The sequence below is a fragment of the Oncorhynchus masou genome, unplaced genomic scaffold (assembly GCF_036934945.1).
Source record: "Oncorhynchus masou masou isolate Uvic2021 unplaced genomic scaffold, UVic_Omas_1.1 unplaced_scaffold_3526, whole genome shotgun sequence".
NCBI lineage: Eukaryota > Metazoa > Chordata > Actinopteri > Salmoniformes > Salmonidae > Oncorhynchus > Oncorhynchus masou.
The window spans coordinates 23,366-37,417 of NW_027009933.1; the positions used below are offsets into that span (position 1 = coordinate 23,366).

The following is a 14,052-nucleotide window of genomic DNA, read 5'->3' on the forward strand; positions in this document are numbered from 1 at the left end:
GCCCCCACCTCTCCTCCCCCATTTCTATCCTCACTGCATCCCTTTCTAAACAAGCCCCCCCTCCCCTCTCTGATCCGCTCCTGGCCTTCCTCGCACCGTGAGGTCACAGCCCGCCTCTACTCCCTCGCTGCAACTCACCCGAGATCTCCAGGCCAAAAGGTCAACCATCACCAGGCCACACTCACAGGTAACCCGGGCCCTGTCCAGAAACAACCTCACCCCCTCTTGCCCAGAAATAAGACTGGGTTTTCAACATGCAAATAGACAGACTGGTTGATGGACAGTGTCATGTCTCACTCGAAATAACTTTCTCTGTGTGTCTCCAGACAGGTGTCATTTCAGTTTTCTTCTCCTCAGCTGGGGGGAGGAAGGGGGTATGGCTAGATCCCCCTGAACCTTCACACCCCTCCCCGGGGGAGACAGGAGGAGGAGGGAGAGGAAGATAGGGTGTTGGTAGAGGAGATGGGTGATAATCTCAACACCAGTGTGGACTACAGCAGCAGACTCACTGTAACTAACCCCTTACATCCGACACGTGTTTGTTGTATGTGTGCGATTGTGTGTGTGACTTCATGTTGGTGTGTTGGTTGCAGAATGGCAGGAGACATATCCAGGACATGGAGAATGTCAGAGCTCACCTTCAAACCATGCTGAGAAGCACACCCACATTGGAGACAGAGGGTGAGACTCTCCTTCTATCCCAAACCAACCCATAGCCTGTACCCCCATAGGCACAGATCATAGAGGAATGGATGGATGTCCACAATATGTAAAAATATATATTAAAAATCCACCTGACTTGTCAGAGGGCATGATGGAGGTGAAACTAGGTTGGCGATATTATGATGGCATTATCTATTGACGATGATTGACAGCCATCGCCTATGGCGATTTACATGTGATCGACGATGGTTTAGCCGTATTTGAACCTGACTGGTGCCGTGAGTAAAAAGTATCGCAGGACAAGTGACATTCTAATTTGCCTATTCCTATTTGCTATAGCCCAGTGGTCACCAACTTTTTCAAGCCTAAGATCACATGCCAAGTCCAAACAAACCAAGATCTACCTCTTGCAAAAAATTACGGAAAACAAGGCCACAATGGAGTTCCACTTTGACGTGCTTTATTTTGTTACCTGTCAGTCACAAGCAAAGTATTCATTTAATTATGTAAATAGTATAATCAGAAGTGCAACTGTCATTGATAAGTCGTAATACATTTTTCAATATTTCCACAGGCTTATTAATCATTAACCATCCATATACAGTTGAAGTCGGAAGTTTACATGCACTTGGTTATTAAAACTTGTTTTTCAACCACTCCACAAATTTCTTGTTAAACTATAGTTTTGGCAAGTCGGGGGACATCTGCTTTGTGCATGAGACACAAGTAATTTTTCCATCTTTACAGAAAGATTATTTCACTTATAATTCACTGTATCACAATTCCAGTGGGTCAGAATTTATATACACTAAGTTGAGTGTGCCTTCAAACAGCTTGTAAAATTCCAGAAAATGATGTCATGGCTTAGAAGCTTCTGATAGGCTAATTGACATCGCTTGAAGTAGGCCCACCAAAGTTATGTGACTTGACAACCTGGCCTATTTGACTAGAAAGCTAGAAACCTATAACTGAACCACTGTATCAGCAAAACATTTCCATAATGTACTGACAAATCATGTAAAAAACTGTACAGTTGACACGCCACTCACAAACACACACAAACTTTGCCAATATGGTATTCCTCTATTGTCCTGCAGGAGGCAGCAGTGTTACAGAGAGTCCCAACCAGTCATTTAACAGTGACAGCACCTCACAGCTACTCGGGTAACACTATACACCTTTCATTTTAGTTTTGATATGTTTTTGTGTTCTATAATAGCTATGTAGTCGCACGTATTTGACTAAATGTAAAACAAATTGCACTTTTCTTATTCTCTCTCCAGTGGTGGGGTAGGAGGTTTAGAGGAGTTGTTCCCGCGCTATTCTCTCCTCGTCTGCGCCTGATGGTGTCTCTCCTCCCGAAGCCACTCTCCTTAGGGAGAGCCTAGACAGGAGAGGACCAGCCGCAAGGTAAACATACCAACACTGATCCTGATATGATCTTTGGCCCCAATACCTTCCATTCCTGAGGATCAGCCCTGCTTTAGCCTGGTCAGGTGTCTAACCCCTCTATGTGCCAGTATGAGGGCAGATGTGTGTGAGGGGCAGGTGCTGCCTGGTGTGTAACTGTGCATTCTGTAGTAGGGTTGTCACGGTACCACTATCCCAATATTGGTATCGGAACAACCCTAGTCAGAGCAGTGTGACGTGCAGGGGCTGCAGGTTTGTGACGTTAAGTGTGTCTCTAGCAGTGTGAGCGGCACGTGCTGGTTTTGCAGAGTGAGGCTCTGGGAGCTGCAGCAAAGATTGGCTCTCGCTTGTCAGCTGACCTGGAAGAAGGACGTCATGATCGAGCAGCTGGATAAGGTGTGGGACACACCTTACACTCATACACTCTTGCTCTCTCTCTGTTTCTCTCTAGCTCTCCACACATGCACATCTTTAGGATCTACAGTACCTGTCAAAAGTGTGGACACACCTACTCTTTCAAGAATTTTTCTTTTATTTGTACTATTTTCTACATTGTAGAACATTGAAGACATCTAAACTGTGAAATAACACATGGAATCATGTAGTAACCAAAATAGTGTTAAACAAATACAAATATATTTGGTTCTTCAAAATACCCACCCTTTGCCTTGATGACAACTTTAACACTCTGGCATTCTCTCAACCAGCTTCAACTGAAATGTTTGTCCAATAGTCTTGCAGGAGTCCCACATGTTGAGCACTTGTTGGCTGCTTTTCCTTCACTTCTGCGGTCCAACTCATCCCAAATCATTTCAATTGGGCTGAGGCCGTGATTGTGAAGGCCAGGCTATCTGATGGCACCAGTCACTCTCCTGGTCAAACAGCGCTAACACAGCCTGAGGTGTGTTTTGGGTCATTGTCCTGTTGAACAACAAATGGTAGTCCCACTCAAGTGCACACCAGATGGGATGGTGTATCGCTGTGGTAGCCATGCTGGTTAAGTTTGCCTAAATATATAATAAATCGCAGACAGTGTCACCAGAAAAGTACCATCACACCACCTCCATGCTTCACGTGAGAACCACACATGCAGAAATCATCTGTCCACTTTACTCTGCATCTCACAAAGACATGGCAGCTTGAACCAGAAATCTACTAATTAGACTCATCAGACGAAAGGGGCAGATTTTCACCCGCGACATTAATATTGATTCTAGTCTTCTCTGAACAGTCGATGTTGAGATGTGTCTGCAGCCCGTCAGAGTTCAAGTAACAATCTGAGGTGCAGTTAACTCTAATGAACTTATCCTCTGCAGCAGAGGTAACTCTGGGTCTAACTCTGGGTCTTCCTTTCCTGTGGTGGTCTTCATGAGAGCCAGTTTAATCCTAGCGCTTGATGGTTTTTGCATCTGCACTTGAATAAACTTTAAAAGTTACTGACTTTTTCCGTTTTGACTGACCTTCATGTTTTAAAGTAATGATGGACTGTCGTTTCTCTTGCTGATTTGAGCTGTTCTTGCCATAATATGGACTTGGTCTTTTACCAAATAGGGCTATCTTCTGTATACCACCCTCCTTTGTCACAACACAACTGATGGCTCAAATGTGCATTAAGGAAAGAAATTCCACAAATTAACTTTTAACATATTTTGATTTAACACTCCTTCTGTTGCTATGTGATTCCATGTGTGTTATTTATAATTTTGATGTCTTCACTATTATTCTTCAATGTAGAAAATAGTACAAATAAAGAAATACCCTTGAATGAGAGACACAGGTACAAAAACATGCCACGTTATCTACTGATGTTGTATGGTGGCATTGAAAATGTTCTGTTGTGGATATGTGGTGTAGGGTTTTATCTTTAGCTCATTCAGTGCCAAACATAGTTCACTGTTTTATATTTTGTTTTATATGTAATGTGGGTGCTTTTGGGTGTTTGGACCCCAGGAAGAATAGGCAGCAGCAATGGGGATCCCCTAATAAATACAAATGAGCAGGTGTGTCCAAACTTTTCACTCATACTGTATATGGTGAAAATATCAGAGGCCAAGGTGTGAGTCACCATACATTACCATAACCTGTGTGTGTCATCAGACCCTGGCTAAGTTGGTTGAAGGCTGGAGGAAACATGAGCAGGAGAAGAGTGAGGGAGTGAAAGAGACTACAGCAAGAGAAGGAGCTATGAGAGACGACATACAAGCAGCAAAGCAAAGAGTGTAGCACAAACACAGTATTTATGTGCTTACAAAGATTTAACATGTTGCTGCCTTGCATCCATAGCTCTGTTTGAATTTGACAGTGGTTACATTTCCACACCACCATCCCACATCTTTATACCAAACCAAGTCGCGTGACTGTCATTGGCTGTTGTTATCACATATACATAGGATTCGAAATGTCACTACGAGTGTGTATGTGTGTTTTCCAGACCCTTGGTCAATTAGAGCAGTCTCTGGCTCAGGCTGCCGAGGCCCTGAGCAAGAGCAGAAACACACTGAGGAACTACAGAGAACCAACAGACAGCAGGTGAGTAACTCACACACACAGTCACATTCTCTCTCAACTATCAGTTACACCTATCTGTGTGTGTGTGTGTGAGGAGCCATGGCTGGTGGAGTTGGAAGGGTCTCTGTGTGATTGTAGGCGTGAGTGTGAGCTCTTTGTGTGTGGAGCGAGACAGGCTGCATCGACATGCCCAGGAAGCCCAGACTGCTCTGACCTGCCTCCAGAGCAAACAGCCAATGAGAGAAGATCGCTGAGGACCAGACAGTCCAGCTAGCCAATCAACTACAAGAGGAGAGTGGGTGGTTTGTCTCCTGTCCAACATTTTGGAATGTCCGTTTAAATCACTCAACTGGAAATTGTTACCAAGTAACATGTTTGCCGCAAACGGAAGCCTTGAACGCAGCTCTTATTTAGCAACTAACAGCAGTCTCTAACCAGCATTTGCATTTATGAAGTGTTTTTAAAATTGTGCATGAATGTACCTAATGGAATCAATGTCCCTTTTAAATAACCCAAAGCATCTTGAATTGGAGTTCATTCTAAATTGACACCATCGTGTGTGTGTGTGTGCGCATGTGTTTGTTTGTAGGAGCGCAAGCAGCGAGAGGAGCAGCATTTGTTGGAGGTAAGACAGGTGTTGGAGGAGGTGAGGGAGAGTTGGCCAAAGTGAGCGGGAGACTGCTACAGCTGAGGAGGAGAAACTGAGGGCGTGGAGAGTGGGACACGGAGCGCATGGACTGGGCTCTGGAACAGGTACATATCTATTTGTCTGTGCTTACAAGATCTTATGACTCTGGGGGTTGTTTACAAATTTGGGGGTGTGTGTGTGTGTGTGTGTGTGTGTGTGGTGGTGTGTGTGTGTGTGTGTGTAGGCCCGATTTGAAGCCCAGCATTCTCAGTTGGAAGTAAAGCTGAAACAGGAGACTGAGAGACTGTCAGCTTCACAGCAGGAACACATTGCCCTGAAAGACCAGCACAGGTAAACACAGACACCACTAGGGGGGTGATAAAGTCCTAAACCACAGTTATTTTACCTGACAAGCAAGCATACAAGGTTCCTTCTCGTCTGCCATTTAGCAAATCAGATCATGACTCTGTACTCCTGCTAACTGTTTACAAGCAGAAACTAAAACAGGAAGTACCTGACTTGCTCCATTGATAAATGATCACCAGAAACAGAGATTATGCCTGAGGACTGCTTTTGCTAACGCTGGGATTGAATATGTTTTGAGACTGTGCCGATAAATTGACAAGCTAACGACCTCTGTTACAGGCTTTATTAGAAAAATGCATCAGCGACGACGTCCCCACGGTGAGGCTCCGCTGCTTCCCAATCAAAAACCTTGGATTAACACCAATGTTGGTGCTAAACTAAAGAACTGGGCTACCACACACAGCCATCATAGACAACCCTAAGGCTACGGCCAGACGGAATAAGTACAAGAAAGTCCCCATGACCTCTGCAGAGTCATCAAACGAGCAGAACAATATAGGAACAAAGTGGAATCATATTACATTCAGCCTCCGACGCGTCCACTACATGTGGCAGGGGCTACAGTCCATTATGGATTACGAAAGAAGACTCCAACCGTGATCTGCCCAACGATGCCTCTTACCAGACTAACTCAATGCATTTATGCACGCTTTGTGCTGTGTGAGGGCCTTCCCCACCAAGAGATTGGGTGATTCGCTCCGAGGACCACATGAAAGTGTCTTCAATCAGGCAACACCCACAATTCCGCTGGGGCCCGACGGTTCCAGGGTGTGTTCTCAGAGCATGCGCAGGACAGTTGGCAGGCATTTTCACGGTCATTTTCAACCTCCTTGTCCCAGTCTGTAATCCCCACATGTTTTAATATGACCACCATCATGTAGCACTCACTCTCTGTAATCATGAAGTGCTTTGAGTGGCTGGTTATGGCACACATTATGGCACACATTAACTCCACCATCCCAGACACCCTAGACCCACTCCAATTTCCATACCGCTCCAACAGATCCATAGATGACTCAATCACTCTACACACTGCCCTCACCCACCTAGATATGGGAATACCTATGTGAGAATGCGGTTCATTCTGACATAGGGCGACGCACAATTGGCCCGCGTCATCCGGTTTGGCCTGTGTAGGGTCACAAATAAGCTCACTGCTTAGGACTCTGGTCTGAACACCTCCCTCAGGAACTGATCCTGACTTCCTAACGGGCCAACCCGTGAGGGTAGGCTACATCACCTCCGCCTCATGCTGACACTCAAAAAGATTCTCCTGTACTCCCACGTACGTACCTAACACCATCATCAACTTTGCTTGATAACACCACGGTGGTAGACCTAATCACCGTCAACAACAAGTCAGCCTGCCAGGGAGGAGGTCAGTGACCTGGTGGTGCCAGAGCAACAACCTCTCCTTAACGCCAGCAAGACCAAGGAGCTGATCGTGGACGACAGGAACGAGCAGTCCACATTGACAGTGGAGCAGGTCGAGAACTCTCAAGTTCTTGTTGTCCCCATCAGGAGTTTGAAAAAGTTTGCATGGGCCCTCAAACCTCAAAAGGTTCTACAGCTGTACCATTGAGAGCATCTTGACTGGCTGTATCACTGCTTGGTATGGCAACAGCACCACCCCTTGATCACATGGTGCTACAGAGGGTTGTGCGGACAGCCCAGTACATCACTGGGGCCAGCTCCTGCCATCCAGGACATCTATATCAGTCAGTGTGGAAGGAAGGCCCGGATAATTGCTAAAGATTCTGCTTCTGCGTATAAGCTGTATCGCAACAAGTCTGACACCAACAGATTTTGAACAGCTTCTATCCCTAAGCAATAAGACTTATAAATGGCCAATAAAATAGCTACACGGACTATGTGAATTTACTTGTTTTTGCACTGTCTGTGCGCACTCACAGGGCCCTACACACTCACCCATCATCTGTTCACTCACACATAATATGCACATACATTAATATGTTCAGACACACGCACACCCACTCACACATACAAAGCTACTCTGTTGTCTTATATCCTGTTGCCTAGTCACCTTACCCCTATACATATCTACCTCCATCAATTAATATCCCTGCACGTAGTAAATATGCTTTTGAACTGACCCTGTATATAGTACGCTTATTTACTTACTTATTGTGTTCTCTATACTTCTCTTTCTCGTGTTGTTTATAGTATTTCATTGTTATTGATTGGGTTTTTGAGTTTGCAAGAAAGGCATTTCACTGTACTTGTGCATGTGACATTGAAATCCTGAACCTACACACTTCCACAGTGTTTGACGTGTGTTTTCAGGAATCAGCTGCTGGATCTGAGTGCTCTCGCCATGAGAGAACTTTCTCCCAGTTACAGCAACACCAGCAGCACACACTGACACTAACCCAGGACTACCAGACCAAGGTAATACCACACACACACACACACACACGGAAAGTTTATCACCAGGTTGGTTTTTGCACTCGTATTGGTTTCTGCCCATTTTGTGTGTGTGTGTGTCTCTCTCTCAGGGCTGGCCCACTCCAAGCAGCAGTCTGTTTTGCTGAGGAGAGCAGGAGGAGGCTCGAAGGGCAGAGAGAGGAGCTTGTGAGCAGACTGCAGAGTTTACTACGCTCCCATTGGACAGAAGCACTGAGACTGCTCAGCACACAGGTACATATACCAGACCAGTGTTTCCCCACACAGATCATTTCTGTCACCTCCTGTTAACAGAGATACTGACTTGCACTTTGCTTTCTGCCTCTGCAAATGTTGGTTCTGTGTAGCATGCCAAAAACTATACTTATGGGACTCTTGAATTAGGCTTGTGGTGTAGTTGATTTGCTATCATCCGTTTTTTTCAATGGTCAAGGCCTTCTGAGCCAGCCAGCAGAGGTACCTGTGTGTGTTTGTTTTGCAGGCAGAAGGGTCTCTCTTCCTTCGCTGTGGGACGAGCCCAAAGACTGGATGAACCAACATCTACTACAGGAACCATCATCTAGTTCACACATTACAGTACAGTACAGAGCTGCAGCTGACACGCACATGGTGCAGGGAGAGCAGGAGGGGGAGGAAGTTCCTCGCTTGGCACAAGGTAATCAATAGGAACATTTTATGTTTTAAACCGCTCTGCTTAAACTCACTGATTAGAGCTTATGTTTTGAACCACTCTGCTTAAACTCACTGATTGGACCACTCAATCCTGAAAGTGCTAGCTTCTCAAACCTTCAAACGGTGCCAGAGATCAAGCACTGATTCTCTATTCCCAAGAATGTCTGAGACTACATTCAAATCAAACATTAACTTTCAAGGTAAATGGAGGCAAAATCCACAAGCCCCCATTGCTATATTTTTTTGTCAGTCACTTTTATTTAGCCATTTCTAAGCTCCAAAATAATACTAAAATGTGCTCATGTAACATCAATATGGCTTGCACTGGCCCAAAAGTGTGTATAATGATTGCACTGTGAGTCCTGTGTTCTTGTGGAGAGAAGTGCTTTCATTGTTATTATATTTTGTTAGTGTAGTTATTATATTTGTTTCTCACTCAGACTCAAGCAGTGGTCCTCCGACCTCCAGAGAGAGAGGTGAATTAAGTGGAGAGGTGAAGCAAGACATAACAGAGGGAAGAGAGAAGTTGGGGAGAGGGGGCAGGAAGAGAAGAGAGTGGAAACCTCAGCGTGCTGAACCACACTCTCTCCTTCAACCTTCTGAGCCACAACTAGACACCACCAACATGACAGGTAAGGCTGGGAATTGCTAGGGACCTCACGATAGGATATGTGCTGGGTGATTTTTATTGGGCGATTCGCTGTTCCAATCTTATTGCTCATCACATGTCTGCTGCTCAGGGGCAAAGAGAAAACAAGTTTTGATCAGTAAATCAAAATAAAAGTGCTGAAAACAAATTGTCTCCCCATTTGATGCAAGATGGAGAACAAGCTACGAAGGAAAAATACTGGCGTTGTGCAATTACATCTCAACTAGTGCAAAAATTATATTGCGATTTATAGTCCATACAATACGATATATTGTCAAATAGTATCCTTTATTTTTAACTATCACATCCCCCGATCGGTTACACACATGTTCGCAGGCACAAACACACACTTGCACGCTTTGTTCTTCTATCCTCGTGGGGACATAAAATTAATTTATATTCAAAACTCCTATTTACCCTAACCTGTAACCCACACCCTAAACCTCTTACCCCTAACCCTACTTTTAACCCTAAACCTAACCACTGAGCTTAAAATAGCATTTGTCCTCATGGGGACGTGGGAAATGTTCCATGCAGGAACCTTTGGGGATTTTCGGCCCCACAAGGATATCAGAACCAACCACCACACACACAGCCAGAAACTGCCAACCTGACAAGAACTCAGGTGTGTATGTATACTGTGTCGGTATCCAGAGGTTGGTAGCACTTAATTGGGGAGGACGGGCTCGTGTAATATGCATAGGTATAGGTATTCAACACATTCAACACATCAAACACATGATTTCCACGTGTTTGATGCCATTCCGATTTGCTCCTGCTCCAGCCTTTGATTATGAGCCGTCCTCCCTCAGCAGCCTCCACTGGTATGTGGTTGGTTCTTTGCACTCACACATTCGGGTGTGTGTGACATGACCGTGTGCAGTAGCCTAATTGTCATCTCACCTCTAATCTGTTAATGTCGGAATTGGATTTATGCAGTCTCCCTGAATCCTGCCACTAGAGCCCAAAATATACAGTAATGCCAACACTCTACACACACTAATACAAACTTAACACACACTATCACAATTTTGTCTGCTCACTGCCCTTCTGCTACCAGAGCCAAATATACACTTCACACACAATGACACACACTAACACAATTGTCTCTTCTGCAACCTGAGCTAAATATACGATAATGCTGCCCTGGGTGTGACCAGGGTGACATCAAATGTAATTAGCCACATGCTCCGAATACAAAAGGTGTAGACCTTACAGTGAAATGCTTCACTTACAAGCCCTAACAAACAATGCAGTTTAAAAAAATATGAATAAGAAAAAGTAACAAGTAATTAAAGAGCAGCAGTAAAATAACAATAGACTATACTAGACATATACAGGGGGTACCGCACAGGTACAGAGTCAATGTGCGGGGGTACCGGTGTCTGTAATTGAGGTAGAGTTATTAAAGTGACTATGCATAGATATAACAGAGAGAAGCAGCAGTGTTCCAGAGTGGGGAGGCAATGCAAGTAGTCTGGGTAGCCATTTGATTAGGTGTTCAAGAGTCTTATGGCTTGTGGGTAGAAGCTGTTTAGAAGCCTCTTGACCTAGACTTGGCACTCCGGTACCGCTTGCCATGCGGTAGCAGAGAACCGTGTAGGACTTGGGTGGCTTGAGTCATTGACAATTTTTAGGGCCTTCCCTTCTGACATCTACCGGGGTAGAGGTCCTGGATGACAGGAAGCTTGTCTCCAGTGATGTAGTGGGCCATTAGCACTACCCTCTGTAGTGCCTGGGCGGTCGTGAGGTCGAGCAGTTGCCTTACCAGGCAGTGACGCAACCAGTCAGGACATTTTGAGGATCTGTGGACCCATGCCAAATTTTTCTCAGTCCCCTGAGGGTGAATAGCTTTCGCTGCCCTATTCACGACTGTCTTGGTGTGCCTGGACCATGTTAGCCTGGCTGTGCAGTCAGCGAGGAACAGGGAGGGAGGGGACTGAGCACGCACCCTGAGGGCCCTGTGTTGAGAATCTGCATGGCGGATTTGTTATTAACCACACTTACCACCGTCAGGAAGTCCAGGATCCAGATGCAGAGGGAGATGTTTAGTCTAGGGTTCTTAGCTTATTGATGAGCTTTGAGGGCACCATGGTTTTGAACACTGAGCTGTAGTCAATGAATAGCATTGGGAACGGGCAGTGTGGAGTGCAACAGAGTGCATCTTGGGGTGGTATGGAAATTGGAGGGTCTAGGGGTTCTTGCAATGATGTTGTTGTGAGCCATGACTAGCCTTCGAAGTACTTCATGGCACATGAGTGCTACAGGTCGGTAGTCATTTAGGCAGGTTACCTTAGTGGTTTTTGGGCACAGGCACTATGGTGGTCTGCTTAAACCCTAGAGCTTAGGGCTACCCTCCACTTTTTCAATTTCCGCCTGAAGACCCAAATCTAACTGACTGTAGTTGCAGGCACAGAACCAAGGATATGCATATTCTGGTACCATTTGAAAGAAACACTCTGAAGTTTGTGTAAATGTGAATTCAATGTAGGAGAATATAACACAATAGATCTGGTTTAGATAATACATTGAAAAAAAACACACGTTTTTCTTTATTGTTGTATCATCTTTAACCTCTCTGCGCACTGGAACTGCTTAACATACGGTGATCGCTGCATAACTAGTCATATTAAACATTCATGAAATACAAGTGTCTCACATGGTTTGAAAGCCTAGAATCTTGCTAATCCAACCGCTTGTCAGATTTAAAAATGATTTATTGCGTAAAGAATACGCTATTCATTATCTGAGCACAGACCCCACATCAAACTACTTATTCAACCAGCATTTGCGTAACAAAATCGCATTGCATTGAAATCAATCGCTTACCTTTGAAGATCTTGCACTGGTTGCAATCTGCAAGGCTGCTGTTACACGATGAATAGTCTTTGTTCGGTTAAATCCATTTTTTATAGCCTAACACGAAACATTTTGTGAATGCTTATCTCGTTGAATTTCAGGTCATTTAATTTTCGATGTAACATCCAATCTAAAATAGACAGATTTTCCTGACTTTATCCAGTCATGTTCTTTCTTGCAATCAATCTGTTTGTTTCTAACACAACCAAAACTTGATGGGTCATTTTGCGAGGCGTATTGACCTGAAAACTGATTGGAAGACAACAAGTGACGAGCCCATTGTGCATCCACCATATGACCACTCGTTCATTGACTGTATTTTAATCCCAATGACCACTGATCGCCTTGAAATCTAGCTGGGTAGATAGCCAATGAGCAGAGGTAAACGGCAATATCCCATGGTTCTTTTGTTTCTAGGACAAACCTTTCCATTGAACGCTGGCGTAAGGACCGTTTCCTTTCGCCATTGCTAATTCAACTGTGAAGGAGCGACGCTTATTACCTCACAGCAGTATTTCGGTGACTTGCATCTTCAGCTGTTTATTTATCCAACATCATGGCTAAAAAGTGAAGGAAAGCTAATTCTAAGACTAGATATACGAATGTAGAAACAATTTGAGAGTGAAATTGATCGTGAAAGCTAATGCCATTGTTTTGAAATTAATATAAAATATTATTTGTGATTGTTTTTACATTTTATTTGCAATATATAAAGATTTAATGAAATGGGTAAAGTACATATTAGCTAGTCATTGTGAGGGTCTGTTTGTTTGTATGAGAACGCAACTATAGCCTATGTCTGTGTGTATGGATATATACACTGCTCAAAATAAAGGGTACACTTAAACAACACAACAACTCCAAGTCAATCACACTTCTGTGAATTCAAACTGTCCACTTAGAAAGCAACACTGATTGACAATAAATTTCACATGCTGTTGTGCAAATGGAATAGACAACAGGTGGAAATTATAGGCAATTAGCAAGACACCCCGGACAAAGGAGTGGTTCTGCAGGGGTGACCACAGAACACTTCTCCGTTCCTATGCTTCCTGGTTGATGTTTTGGTCACTTTGAATGTTGATGTGCCAATCTAGTGGAGGCAACAGTACCTCTTCTTTATGCAAGCAATCAGTCTTTGACACTCGAACTCCAACATGTAGCACTCAGTCATGTAAATTTATTCTGTTAGGAACGCACAAAATTGCATCGTCATGCAATGCACGCCCACCATCCAACTCTGCACTCACGACGCTGGTTTGGTGCTTGTTCATTGGGCTATACCAAAATAATACAATTACAATATACAATATAATATCTTTAACAATGTACCTGATAAGAAAGACACAAAATTGCATCGCCGTGCAATGCACGTCTCCCATCCAACTCTTGCACTCACGCACTGTACAAAATATATGAACCCCCCCACCAGACAGTAAGCTGCTAGCTAGAACTAGCGTGGAGTTCACAAACAAAATGCACAACAAATATTCTCCAAAAAACCGCTGCACTTATGTGTGATGCTTGAATAACATTTACAAACAATTTGATATAAATTGTACATTTAAATCATCACTTGAGAGTATGAAAATCACTTTTGATGTACAGTGCTTGCAACCAACAACTAACGCTTTCGGTTTGCGCTCTGTTCACTGGGACCATTCTAACTGGAACATCCCCCCTCGTAAGCAAGCTATGCAAACCAGGCCAATAAGATGCCATGTTGAGTGTCTGCTTGAGGATGTTGCAGGCAGCAGAACATTTCTCCACGGCGTCTCCAGACTCTGTCACGTCTGTCACTTCGCTCAGTGTGAACCCTGCTTTCATCTGTGAAGAGCACAGAGTGCCAGTGGCGAATTTGACAATCTTGGTG

General features: G+C 44.3%; 1 protein-coding gene and 1 long non-coding RNA gene across 2 annotated transcripts; both read left to right on the forward strand.

The window, feature by feature from the left end:
* The first annotated feature begins 418 nt into the window (after positions 1-418).
* LOC135534527 (centrobin-like) lies at positions 419-2,007 on the forward strand. The gene is made up of 4 exons (XM_064961488.1): positions 419-510; positions 594-681; positions 1,761-1,827; positions 1,947-2,007. The coding sequence occupies exons 1-4, from the start codon at positions 463-465 to the stop codon at positions 2,005-2,007; spliced, it is 264 nt and encodes an 87-aa protein (XP_064817560.1). The 5' UTR covers positions 419-462.
* Positions 2,008-5,292: 3,285 nt separating this feature from the next.
* LOC135534528 (uncharacterized) lies at positions 5,293-7,904 on the forward strand. Its single transcript, XR_010454699.1, has 3 exons — positions 5,293-5,334; positions 5,454-5,560; positions 7,880-7,904. It is a non-coding gene; the product is annotated as an uncharacterized LOC135534528 (long non-coding RNA).
* Positions 7,905-14,052: the final 6,148 nt, after the last annotated feature.